Source organism: Hemitrygon akajei, chromosome 14, assembly GCF_048418815.1.
Source record: "Hemitrygon akajei chromosome 14, sHemAka1.3, whole genome shotgun sequence".
Taxonomy (NCBI): Eukaryota; Metazoa; Chordata; class Chondrichthyes; order Myliobatiformes; family Dasyatidae; genus Hemitrygon; species Hemitrygon akajei.
Genome location: NC_133137.1, coordinates 82,629,011 through 82,642,900, shown reverse-complemented (window position 1 = coordinate 82,642,900; position 13,890 = coordinate 82,629,011). Strand labels below are relative to the sequence as shown.

The 13,890-nt window shown below is 43.1% G+C and overlaps 1 protein-coding gene across 2 annotated transcripts in view; it reads right to left on the bottom strand.

Moving 5' to 3' along the window:
* pcloa (piccolo presynaptic cytomatrix protein a) overlaps positions 1–13,890 on the bottom strand; it is a 437,698-nt gene that overhangs the window by 271,444 nt on the left and 152,364 nt on the right. For both annotated transcript variants that reach the window (XM_073066476.1, XM_073066477.1), the window contains exon 7: positions 2,098–4,231. In XM_073066476.1, coding sequence (XP_072922577.1) covers positions 2,098–4,231 — 2,134 coding nt within the window. The remainder of the gene's footprint in view (positions 1–2,097; positions 4,232–13,890) is intronic.

Genomic DNA, 13,890 nt, shown 5'->3' with positions numbered 1-13,890 from the left:
TGTATTTCAGGCAGAGATTGATAGGTTCTTGATTGGACGTGGCATCAAAGGTTACAGGGAGAAGGCTGGGAACTGGGGTTGAGGAGGAGATTAAAAAAAAGGATCAGCCATGATTGAATGGCAGAGCAGACTCGGTGGGCCAGATGGCCTAGTTCTGCTCCTATGTCTTGTGGTCTTATACAATACTCCAGATGCAGCCTAACTAGAGGTTTAGCAACACAACTTCCTGACTCCTGAACAATACCTCAGCAAATAAAGGCAACCATGACATATACTTTCTTTACCACCTTCTCAACCTGTGTAGCCAATCTCAGGAAGGCATGGACTTGGAACCCAAAGCCCCTCTGTACATCAACACTGTTGAGAATCCTACCATTAACTGTGTACTGTACCCTTATATTTGATCTCTCAAAGTGTAGCAGCTCACACTTAGCTGGATTAATCTCCATCTTCCATTTCTCCACCCATATCGGGAACTATCACTATCCTGCTACATCCTTTGGCAATCTCCATTTCCACAACATCAGAAATCTTTGTGTCATCTGCAAGCTTACTAACACACCCATCTATATTTTCATCTAAGTAATTTATACATATTACAAACAAAGTTCCCAATTTGGATCACTGAGGAACATCACTAGTCAGAGACTTCCATCCAGAACATGATTCATCAATCATTACCCTTTATTTTCTATGGTCAAACCAATTCTGAATCCACATGACCATTTCACTGTGGATCCCATGCATCTTAATCTTCTGATGAGCCTTGTCAACTGCCTTACTAAGGTCCACATAGATATATCCATTGTTCTACCATAAATTACTCAGCCCAGAAATAATTAAGTTAGTAAAACATGGCTTGCCCTGAATCAAGCCACGCTGACTATCTTTAAGAGGCCATGGGTTTCTAAATACCCGTAAATCCTATCTCCAAGAATCCTCTCCAGTAGTTTCCCTACCCTGCTACTGACGTGAGAGTCACTGGTCTGTACTTGTTAGGATTATCCCCATTTCCCTATTGAATAATGGAACAACTTTAGCTACTTAGTGTGGAGGAAATGTGGGATTTCGGGGTCAATGTCCATAGATCCCTCAAAGTTGCTGCAAGAATTGGTAGGGTGGTTAAAAATGCATATGGTGAGTTGGCATTCATTAGTCAGGGGATTGAGGTTAAGAGCCAGGAGGTAATGTTGCAGCTCTATAAAACCCTGGTTAGACCACATAGAGTATTGTGCTCACTTCTGGTCTTCTCATTATAAGAAGAATGTAGCAGTTTTAAAGAGGCTGCTCCCTTGATTAGAGAGTAGCTCTTATGATGATAGGTTGAGCGAGGTAGGAAGACAGGTGACTTTATAGAGCTATACAACGTGATAAGAGGCATGGATTGAGTGGATAGCCAGAGACATTTTCCCAGGGCAGAAATGGCTAATATGAGGGGGTATAACTTTAAGGTGATTGGAAGAAAGTATGGGGAGGGGATATCAGAGGTAAGTGGGCACGTGCAATGCCTTGCGAGGGGTGGTGGTAGAGGCAGATACATTAGGGAGATTTAAGAAACTCTTAGGCACATGGATGATAGAAAGATGTAGAGTAATGTAGGGAGGAAGGGTTAGATTGATCTTAGAGTAGGTACAAAGGTTGGCACAACATTGTGGGCTGAAGGGCCTGTATTTTACAGTGGTGTTCCATACTCTATGTTCTACTTGCCAGTCCTCTTGAACCTTGCCTGTGGTTAGACAGGACATAAAGATTTTGGTCAAGGTCACAGAAATCTCATCTTTTCCCTGTCCGGATAATCTGGGGTGAATCACATCCAGCTTAATGTTCTTTAAGAGGCCTCATATATGCTCTTCTCTTATGTACTTAACTAATATTGTAATTCCCCTACTTAGCCGACACAGAACCCTCAGTGTAAGAAAAATTCTGAAAGATTTGTAACAGTTTCAGGGAAACTTTTCTCTGCTGAAGTATACACAAATACATAACTAAAAATGGACATAGACAAGAGCAAGGGAGTATGAAAATGAATAGGAACTATGTGCATGCACCTCAAGTACCTTTTGTCAGTGATAAGATAACACCTGTGTTCCGTTTTACCTTCACTGTCTGACATGGCATGTTGGAAGTCATCCATGATGAAGGCGATATCGCGGTCGTATCCACGGGTCCGTGACTCCTCCCTCATATGCTGCTGCACTTCAGGCAGTGAGTGGCTTGAGCCAAACTGCTCCCTGGTATCGGCTGATATTGGCGGCAATGGTCCTGCTGCTGCCCGAGCCATCCCCATGGGCTGTCCAACTGGGCTGAGAGGGCTTTCCTCCTCTGAGTTCTGGGCCACAATGGGAATTCTACCCCTACTGTGGCTGATGGGCAAACTCGACGGCTTAGTTCGTCCAGTTGGAGTACTATGTACATAGGCCATATCTAATGGATCACTTTCCTGACTTTTTATCCGTAGCGATGTGCTGGAAGAATCTCTTTTAATTGACAGATCAAGTCCATAGACAGATGAGGGCCTGGACCTTGTGCCACTTGTGTAAGCTTTGTCAATGTCATCATCTAGGGTCGACCTAATGGCCGCTCCCAGAAACTTCTGCTGGTCGCGAATATTTTTTCTCAGTCCAAATGTAATGTCGTCCTGCAAAAGTCTTGCCCTGGAGCCAACCCCAGCTGCTGACGGCATACTGCCCATATAGCTGGCGTATTCTGCCTCCACGTCGCGAGCTTCCTGAATTGGCAAAAACTTGGAAATCTTGGGGTCCAGCAGCTGTTTTTTGTGCTTGCTCTGCTTTTGGTAAATGAAGGACGGGGGCAGTTGCTTCGCGGCCTGTTTTTCCAGAGTTAGCCTGCTAATGCTGTACTTCTCAGATTTCGCAAAGTGCCTGTAGCTGCTGTCTCCATGGTAATAGTGAGGGAGGCCGGAAAGATGTTCTAAACCTTCCGTACCTCTGCGAAACTCCTGTTTTATTTGTTGCTTCAGAAGCTTCAGCTCATAAGGATCCTCCATGGAGTCCTCTTCCGCCTTCCCGTAGGAGTGTAACCGGCTGGACGCCTGCAGTGTTCCAATGAAGTCCTTCACATCTCCAGCTCTGCGTGCTTCGCTGGCGTGGAGAAGTCGCTCACTCTTTTGTACTTCCTTCTGTAAATTGTGAAGATTAAAACCAGTGGTAAGGGAACTAGACCCTTTAGTGAGTTCGCCAATATCATCGAGCAGAACATAGTTCCTGGATGCATGGGGGTCCAGGTCTGTATAGTAGGAATCTGCAGAAATGCTTGACATTGGACTACTTGCCATTGCCCCTCTTTCATCCAAGCCTAGCCTATGGTCTAAACTGCTGTATTTATTGCTCAGGTGAGGAACTGCATATGTCGTGTCTGTAGAAGTGGAGGCCAACAGAATGGGCTGATTGTGGATCACCTCATAGTGTGTGGTGATTTTTGGTTCAAGATCAGCAAGTGTGCTCTGCCTGGGCTTCTGCTGAATCATCATTGCTTGTGATGAATGCGGGTAGGCTGTGGACTGGCTTTGGGGAGCAGGAGACTGCTGTTGTTGGTAAGTAATGGTGGGCACTGCTTGATATGTAGGCTGTGTTTGATAGGGAGAGACCGGTTGATGGTATAATGCCTGCTGTTGGTACTGTGTTTGGGTTTGTGTTGCTGCTGGAGTGGAGTACTGGTACTGCGTATAACGGCTGGGGGTGGTCGCATATTGAGCTTGAGACTGGGTTTGAGAGGAAAGAAACTGGTCATAATCAGACTGTGGTGCTGTTCGAGGCCTTTCTAATCCACGTTGTCCATCCAGTCTGGTATCCCTGATGTTGCTCACTTCACTGTCTGACATGTAGTCTCGTTCCTCAGCCACACCCTGCAAATATGCTCGCTCCCTCTTCTCACGCTCCTTCAGTAAAGCTTCTTTTCTTCGATTGATGCCCATTTCTAAATATCGCAACTTGGCATCAATTTCTTTCTCTTCTTCATCCAGCTCTGCCTGTTTCTTCCGGAGTTTCGAGGACTCTCTCTCCACGAGCTCCAATTCCCTGTCAATGTCCTGGAGGATTTTAGCTCTGGCCATGGTGTTTGTCCTGCAGACTCGCCTGCGGGAGACAGAGCCCGCACTGGAGAACGTCACCTGGCTCCCAGGGGCACCAACCTCCTCTGGAGGAGGGTTGGGAAGAGTTCGCTTCACTTTTTTCTGCGTACCCACTGTAGTGATATTCTGAGAACTTTTGGTCTGAAATCAGAGCAAACAACATAAGTGAATAGTGCTTGCAAGGTTAGATGCCCAGGTGCAATACCATAACGTCAATGAAATCCAGCAACACTCAAGTGTATTTTACTCCAGCTCAGGCCAACATTAAGACACATGAAATGCTGTTAGGATTTTGCCAGAGATTTCACTTACAATTAAACACCAAAAATGACTGTCACCCATGAGCCTCTGCTTCCCCTTAAACAATCTATCATAATGTGTTTGCTATTGTATTCTCTGGGCACTGAACTCAGCAGCTTGTTGCTAACGTTAGTCACTGAATTGGTATGGATCCTTGTATCTCCAGTTCTTTGGACAATGGGGGAGAACACGCTTGCCTGGCTTGTGAAGTTCATGCAACAGAACATGCATGGGGGTTTGAAAATGCAGATAATTCAGTTTCAGTCCATTTGATCATTTTAGACTCAACTGAATTTTTTTTTTACATTTGATCTGTCCAGCAAGGTCAGGTTATTAAAATAAAAACGTCAACTTCTGTTCTCTAGTCAGGACAAATAATTTGAAATTAGCAGTAATAAGGTTATCATAGGCCTATAAAATATAGAAGCAGAATTAGGCCATTTGGCTCATTGAGTCTGCTCCACCATTTCATCATGGCTGATCCATTTCCCTCTCAGCCTGCCTTCTCCCTGTATCCCTTCATGCTCAAGAATCTACCAAACTCTGCCTTACCTATACCCAATGACTTGGCCTCCACAGCCGCCTGTGACAACGAATTCCATGTATTCACCACTCTCTGGCTAAAGAAATTCCTCTTTATCTTCACTCTAAATGGATATCCATCTATTCTGAGGACATATCTTCTGGTCTCAAGCTCCCCTACTATAGAAAACATCCTCTCCACATCCACTCCATGGAAGTCTTTCAACATTTGTTAGATCTCAGTAAGGTCCCCCCGCATTTCAGTGAGTACAGGCCCAGAGCCATCAGACCATTCACATGATAAACCTTTCAATCCCAGAATCAGTTTCATGAACTTCCTTTGAATCCTCTCATAAATCCCATCCTTAGGATTTCTCTCTAACAGCTTCAGGACCACTGATGTCTTACTGGTCTATAGTTTATCGGAATATCTCTATTTCTTTTCTTGAACAAAGGAACAACATTCACTAATCACCAGTCCTCTAGAACCTCCTCTCTAGCTAGAGAGGAAACAAAGATCTTGGTCAAGGCCCAGCAATCTCATCTCTTGTCTCTCTCAATAACCTAGGGTATATCCTATCATGCCCTGGAGACTTATCTATTATTACAGAAACCCAGCACTGTCTCTTTCTTTATTTCAATATGCCCTTGCCAATTTGCAAGCTCCACGCTGATCTCATTATCTTCCACGGCCTTCTTGGTAAATGCTGACACAAGGTACTTGTTTAGAACCTCACCCATGTCCTAGATCTCCAGCAACTGTTCTGTCCTTTAGTGAAGCTACCTTCTCCTTAGTCATCTTCTTGCTCTTGATGTCTTGGGATTCTCTTTAGTGAAGTAAAACCATTTTGCTCTTTTTTTTCAATGCAAAGATTCACAATCGGTTGCACTACATTCCTGAAAGCACTGCAACATTGCAGGTACTTTGGTGTGAAATTGTTGACCATACCTCTAGTAAAACTCAATCAGGATTTCAGAATCAGAATCAGAATCACCAGCATGTGTTGTGAAATTTGTTAACTTAGCTTTTACAATGCAATTTCACTGATGTACTGTTTGGTGCTAATCATGATATTAAAACTCCACCATGTCTCATTGCTACAGTGGTTACCAAATACCTCACTGGACACATATAATCCAATCAGGAGCCATTGGCTTGTTTTTCTGTTTTCAAACAATACAATAATTTCCATTCACATATCTAGTTGATTTATTATTCTTAATTCAAATAAAAAAGTCTAATATAAAACTGCCATTTGCTTGCCAATGATCTGGTCTAAGAAGTTTCTTGCTGATGTCATAATGAAGTAATATTGCTCGATCGCCTTCTAATTCTTCATTGGGCTACAGGACTATTTATTAGTTAATAAAATATGAATGTTTCAGTGGCTGTAAATCTATTTGCCACTCCTCACATAGCTGTTGATTTACATGTCACCTATTGTGTGCTTATCAATCAGCCTTCTTCTTGGCCAGCAGTCTACAAGAGATTGCAGTACATATTGTTACATCTTAAGATTAAAATTCTGCTTGGGAACAAAATGATTGATGCTCTAAAGAGCAATTATCTTCTACACTGATGAACAAAGAATAACAATCTGTTGTGACTAAACATGTCATTTTTCTACGGAAGTACTACTGTCTATTGTAGCATTACATAACATTGAGAAAGCAGCAACCTGCTTCATGAGAAAACCTCAAGACATTGTACGAAGTAATTACACATGCTAGGAATGCATCGGCTGCGCTGTGAAACAGTGGCTTCATTTTAAATTTGAATCGTCAGTTTAGTGATTCAGTCTGTTCAATTGGATTAACCATAATCAATAATTAACTACACATATAGCATTAGCAATTCCAATTCAGAATCACCATTCAGAATAGCATCAGCAATTCGCACTCCAGAGCCTAGCAATTATACCAAAATGCAGGAAAATTTTTAAGTGATTACCAACAAAATTGTGATAAAACAAGTCATTTTAAAAATACTTACAATAGATATGCGCTGAAGAATTATGATTTTCTTTAACACATGCACGTTATTCAAAAACATGAATAATATTATAATGTGGATAATGTAACAGTTTAACAGCAGTAAACGTACCATATCTAGTCAGCAATGTAACAGGTGATCCAATGGTTTTCATTACTTAATGTTTACATCTACCCTCCCAACTTCCCCACTGCTCCCTGCTTTGGAGGTTCAGGCTCTGTGTTGCCATCCACCTGCGTGGAGAGGACAGGGCGTCTGACACTTAGCAGATGCTGAGAAATGGGCTCAGTCCCATCCAGTGACTCAGCACAAGGGCACACCAACCATTATCATGCAACGTCAGTATTTATCTTCTGACATGCCCATTCCAAAATGAATAATTGCTGAGCAGTAGCAAAAAAATAACCTTGTATATCTAAATAATTCATAGCCTAAGGGATATATTATGTATCTTATAAAATAGCTAGTGGATGAGAAAAAATGTTCGAATGCTTGATGATTATCAACAAGAGAAAATCAAACAAGAGAAAATCTGCAGATGCTGGAAACCCAAGCAACACATAGCTGGGGGAATCTCAGCAACAAACAACCCAAGCTGGGGGATCTCAGCAGGCTCTTCAGCAAGACTGTTGAAGGGTCTCAGCCTGAAACATTGACTGAACACCTTTTCCATAGATGGTGCCCGGTCTGCTGTGTTCCTCCAGCATATGGTGTGTGTTGCTAGTGCTTCAGTAAGATTGCTTTGAAATTCCTTTTCAAAATTCACCATTTTCATTAATCCCTCCTGGATTTCTATAATCTAAGATTTTTTTGTTTGAATTTATAAAAGGAATTCTGTTGGCTATGAATGTGTAAATCAATTGAATCGTTTATTTAATTCATCAAGTATTACTAATGAATTAATATAGATACAATACGCTACTGTTCATTCTGGATAAGGTTGTCTAACTGAAAATTGAATAGAATCAGAACCAATTTTGGAAACTGAAATGAGACCAAAAATGTTTGAAGGCTGACAGATTGCAAAGGAATGCTTCACTTGTGGTAAGTGAAGGAGCTTCTGTAAATAGATTAAGGCTCCTAACTGCATTGAGCAAACATCTGCAAGAGATCATCACACCATTAGATGAATCAGATAATGTACACAGCATCAAAGTTTGATTATATATCTGTTTGGAGCAATAATTCATAATGTAGAGGGGAAAGAATGCACTTGCTGAACTCTAGTCCTTACAGGATTTGTTTCAGGATGGTTACTAAAACATTAATCTCCAGATTGTTACCTGAGCCACATGCAAACTGGCACAGGGTTAATGGATCAGAGAGTTAAACACATGGCTCAAAGACTGGTGTGGGAGAAGTAGATTTGAATTTGTGGCAATTGGCACCAGTACTGATGAAGGAAGGAGCTGTTTCAATGAGATGGGCTCCACCAGAACCATACTGGCACCAGGGTCCTAGCAAATCACTTAACTAGAGCTATGGATAGGACTTTAAATTAAATAGTAGGGGAAGGGGTAGATTCCACAGCTTGGAAAAGTATGGATAAAGGAAAAGGAAAGGAGAGTTCAGGAGAGGTTACTGAAATTTCCAGAATAAAGAAGAAAACAAGAAGTTTAGAAGAGATAAAAATTTAACTTCTGGCAACATGGAGACAAAATTGAGAAGAAGGAGGTAGTAAATTTCTGGGAAGATGGCAGCACATTCAGACACAATGGCCTCTCTGGGTCCAAACAAAGGTGTAATTGTTTGTCTTTTATGTCTTTTTCATGATTGCAAGACACTGTTGGATATTGGGAACATGAAATACTGTAGGTCTATGCCTGTAGTGAGTCGCTAGATAGTGATGGAGCTGGACGTTGTGCACTGTGACGCAGTTTGCTTCAGCCACCCAGGGAAGAAGGTATCAGGAGTGATGCGTAGAGAGTGGTCCAATGGATTGTGCAGGTGATTGTCCTGGATGTTTCTGCTGTGATCACAAGACCCTGTTGGACGTAGGATATTGTAAAACTGGTTCACTGGTTCATTGGTGAGACCGACGACAGGGGGGGGGGGGGGGGGGGGGGAGCCTGTGTTGCCTCGGTTGTTGTGCGGACAAGGCCCTCTTGCCTCGGCCTCGCCTGTTGAAGCTGCTGGGGAAGGAGACGCTGAAGCTGGCTGTGTGCCACTAGATTGGGGGCTGGCCCCTCCCATCAGTGCTGCTCTCTAGCGTGCGCTCGGTGAAAGTCAAACTGGATTGTGCTCACTGGTGTGAGTTGAGAACTGCTGCAGGCTCATTCTTGCAGAAACATGGCTGCCGGACACCTCAATGCATCATCATTCTGCAGGCCATGACACTCAGGGACTTGGGTTATATTATTTTAATATGTTGCTTCTTTTGTAAATGCATGCTTTTCTGCTATCATAGTTAAGTGCGCTATAAATGCTGTGTGTTGTGTGTTACTGTAGTACTGTCTTTGGCACTTTGGCCCCATAAGAATGCAGTTTCGTTTGGCTGTATTCAGTATCGATTAGATCACAATTAAATTTGAACTTGTCTTCTACATTAGCTAAGGTAATAAACTGCGTTCGACATTGGCTTTGTGGTCGAAGCTGCAGAGTGGTAGTTTTTCTGACTGTGGGCATGCCTCTAGTGGTGAGTGCATGAATCGGTGCTGGGTCCATTGTTGTTTGTCATCTATATCAATGACCTGGATGATATTGTGGTAAACAGGATCAGCAAATTTGCAGATTGCACTGAGATTAGGGGTGCATTAGATAGTGAGGAAGTCCGTCAAAGCTTGCAGTGGGATCTGAACCAGCTGGAACAAAGGAGTGAAAAGAGGCAGATGGAATTTAATGCAGACAAGTGCATTTTGGGAGGTCAAACCAGGATAGGACTTACATGGTGAGCAACAGGGTCTGAGGAGTGCAATATAATTGAAGAGTCTGGGAATAGAGATCCATAATTCCTTGAAGGTAGATAGGGTCATAAAGAGAGCTTTTGGCACATTGACCTTGATAAATCAAAGTGCTGAGTGCAGGAGTTGGGAAGTTATGTTGAAGTTGTATAGGGCATCGGTGGGCTTAATTTGGAGTATTGTGTGCAGTTCTGGTCACCGACCTACATGAAATATATCAATAAGATTGAAAGAGTACAGAGAAAATTTACAAGGATGTTGCTGGTACTTGAGTACCTGAATTATAGGGAAAAGTTGAGTAGGTGAGGAGATTGGAGAATGAGGTGTACAAAATTATGAGGGCTATGGATGGGGTAAATGCAAGCAAACTTTTACCACTGTGGCTGGGTGAGACCAGAACTAGAGGTCATGGGTTAAGGGTGAAAGGTGAAATGTTTAAGGGGAACACAAGGGGGATCTTCTTTACTCAGAGAGTGTGGAATGAGCTGCCAGTGGAAGTGGTAGATGCAGGTTCAATTTTAACAATTAAGTGAAGTTTGGATAAGTACATGGATGGGAGGCATAAGGAGGTCTTTGGTCTGGCTGCAGATTGATAGTATTAGGCAGAATAATAGTTTGGTACCGACTAGATGAACCAAAGGGCCTGTTTCTGTGCTGTTGTGTTTATGCCTCTATAACTCTGGTAGAGGACTAAAGGTGTTACATTTGACTGCTTGCAGTATATAACTTTATGAGTTCCTTCATCACTTTGTATGTTGATCAAGATACCAGTATTTGCAGTTTCTTGTGCCTCTCTTTATAAAACTCTGGTAAGGCTGCACCTGGAGAATTGCATTCAGTTCTGATCATCCCGTAAGTAAGTGGGAAGAAAGTGGAGACAGAGGAAAGGATGCAGAAGAGAATTACCAGGATTAGAGGGCATTAGCTCTGAGGTTGAACAAGCTTGGGTTGCTTTCTCTTGAGCAGCAGAAGCTGAGGGGAGACTTGATCAAACATTATGAAACTGTATGTAATAGGGTAGACAGCTGGCATATTTGTCGCAGGGCCAAAATGTCGAATACTACAGGACATGCATTTAAGGTGAGAGGAGGACAATTCAAAGTGGATTTTCAGGGCAAGATTTTTACACACAGAATGGTGGGTGCCTGAAATGCATTGTCAGGGTGGGGGGAGGTAGAGAATTGAGGGATATGGACCATTTGCAGGCATGTCATTAGCTTAATTAGGTTGTTACATCTCAGTGGGCTGTGTTGTTCTATGGTCTATATATATATACATAGGTCTGTCAAGGTACTCAGAAGATAGAGTGACTTAGCAGAGAAACAGCGAGAAAATGATTAGCCACAATCTCTTTCAGAAGATGATTAAATATTGGTTGGGGTGCATGATGGGAAAAAGTACACTTAATTTGCAATAAATTAGGTTAAGGTGCTGAGGTGTCTTATATTCAAACATTGTTATAAATGATAAAAACACCTAGCAGATCTGACAGGATCAGTGGAAAAAGGAATATTACTGACATTTCAGGTGAAACACCACTGTGGGGGTGGGGGGGTAGGAAGAAATTGCACAGGCCTTTGCAGAGATACTTGCCCCATCTTTACCCAGGGGTGAGGTAACATAAGACTGAAGGGTGACTAATGTGCCTTTGCTTACAAAAGTCTGCAAGAACAAGCCGAGGAACTGCAGGCCAATGAGCTATCAGGGAAAGGGTCTACCAGCATTTGGAAAAGCAGGGATGGGTCAACGACAATCAGCATGGCTCTGTGTTTGTGTGTACGTGTGTGAAATTGTGTCTTACAAACTTGACTGAAGATGGTGAAGAGGTGACAAAGAAGATTGGTGAGGGGAGGGCCGTGGATATTGTCTGCACGGACTTTAGCAAGGCATTTTAAAAGTCCTGCATAGAAGGTCAGTCTGGAAGTTTAGATCACATGGGACACAGGGTGAGCTGGCCAACCAGTTGGATACAAAACGGGCTTGCTGGATGGAGTCAGAGGGTGCTGGTGGAGAGTTGTCCTTCAGACTGAAGGTCTGTGACCAGTGGTGTGCTACAGAGATCACTGCTGGGTCCGTTATCGTTTGTCATCCATATGAACTATTCGGATGACATAGTTACTAAGTTATTATCATAATCAGTTTGTGAAAGACACTAAAATCGGTGTTGTGACCCACAAGAGAAAATCTGCAGATGCTGGACCATCCAAGCAACTCACACAAAAACGCTGGAGGAACTCAGCAGGCCAGAACTCATTCATCTGCCCTGCCGAAGGGGCTCAGCCTGAAACGGCGACTATACATTTTTCCATGGATGCTACCTGGCCTGCTGAGTTCCTCCAGCATTTTGTGTGAAAATTGGTGTTGTAGTGGACAGTGAAGAAGGTTGGTCATCTAAGGTTACCACAGGATCTAGATTAATTGGGGAAGTGGGCCAATGAATGACAAATGGAATTTAACGTAGACAAGTGCAAGGTGTGCATTTTGGTAAATTAAAGCGGGGCAGGGATTACACAATAAATGGAAGGACCCTGGAGAATGCTGTAGATCAGAGAAATCTAGTTCCCTGAAAGCGGCGACACCCAGAGACAGGGCGATGAAGTATTTGTTTGTCATGCGCACAGGAGTGGGGATGTAATACCGCAACATTGCAAGTTGTGGTGTGTAGTTCTGGTTGCCCAGTCACGGCAGTAAGAATGCTGAAAATATTCACGAGGATGTTATCAGGACTGGAGGGCTGGGTCAAACCGTCCCTGGTGGGTATAAGGTTGGGTAGTGATCTTACAGAGGAATATAAAGCTATGAGGGGCATAGACAAGGAGTGTGGTCAGTACTTTTTCCCCCAGTGTAGGGGAGCCTAAAACTAGAGAACAGAATGTTAAGGTGAGAAATTAAAAAATAAAAGGTGGGGAGGAAAATCCACACAGAGGGTTGGAGCTGGCACAGTAACACTCCTCCTGCTGGTGACTATACATTGAGTGGTTGCAGACAGTACTCAATTTCTTAAATGTCCCTAATGTATCTGCCTCTACCACCACCCCCGGTAGTTCGTTCCCTGCGGCCACCACTCTCTGTGTAAAAGATAACTACCTCTGACATCTCCCCTATATTTTCTTCCATTCATCTTAATAACATGTCCCCTTGTATTAGGCAATGCCACCTAGGAAAACAGCTTTTGAACTCATTCCCCCAGCTAACAAAGGCCAACACACCACACACTTTCTTAATCGCCCTACTAACCTGCAGGGCAACTTTGAGGGATTTATGCCCTTAGACTCCAAGATTCATTTATCTGCTCCTCCATCCCACTAAGAACCCTGCCATTAACTTTGTACTGTGCCATGTATCACTTCACACTTTTCTGAGTGGAACTCCATCGGCTAAACCCAGCCCAGCTCTGCACCCTGTCAGTGTCCCACTGTAACCCACGACAACCTTCTACAGTATCCACAACACCACCAACCTTTGAGTTATCTGTAAACTTACTAACCTCCCCTTGCACATCCTCATCCAAGTCATTTATAAAAATCATAAAGAAGCAGGGGTTCCAGAACAGATCCTGTGGAACACCACTGGTCACCGACCTCCAGGTAGAAATCGTTCCATCCTCCGACCTCTGTGGCAAGCCAATTCTCAATCCACACAGCCAAGGTTTCCTGGATCCAATGCCTCCTGACTTTCTGAATAAACCTACCATGGGGAACCTTATCAAACACCTTACCAAAATCCATATACGCCTCATCCACTACCTGACCTTCATTAATGTGCTTTGTCACATCCTCAAAGAGTTCAAGCAGCCTCTTGAGATATGACCTGCCCCTTACAAAGCCATGCTGATGATCACTAATCAGACTAAACTTATCTAAATGCTTGTAAATCCTGTTTCTACGAATGCTCTCTGATAGTTTTCCCCCACTGATGTTAAGACTGACTGGTTTATAATTCCCATGATTATCCTTATTACCTTTCATGAACAATGGAATAACACTTGGCATCCTCCAGTTATTTGGTGCGACAGCTGCAGCCAGTGATAATCACCAACAGCACAGCAATCTCTCTTCTTGCTTCATCCTGTCCAACCCCAGGGA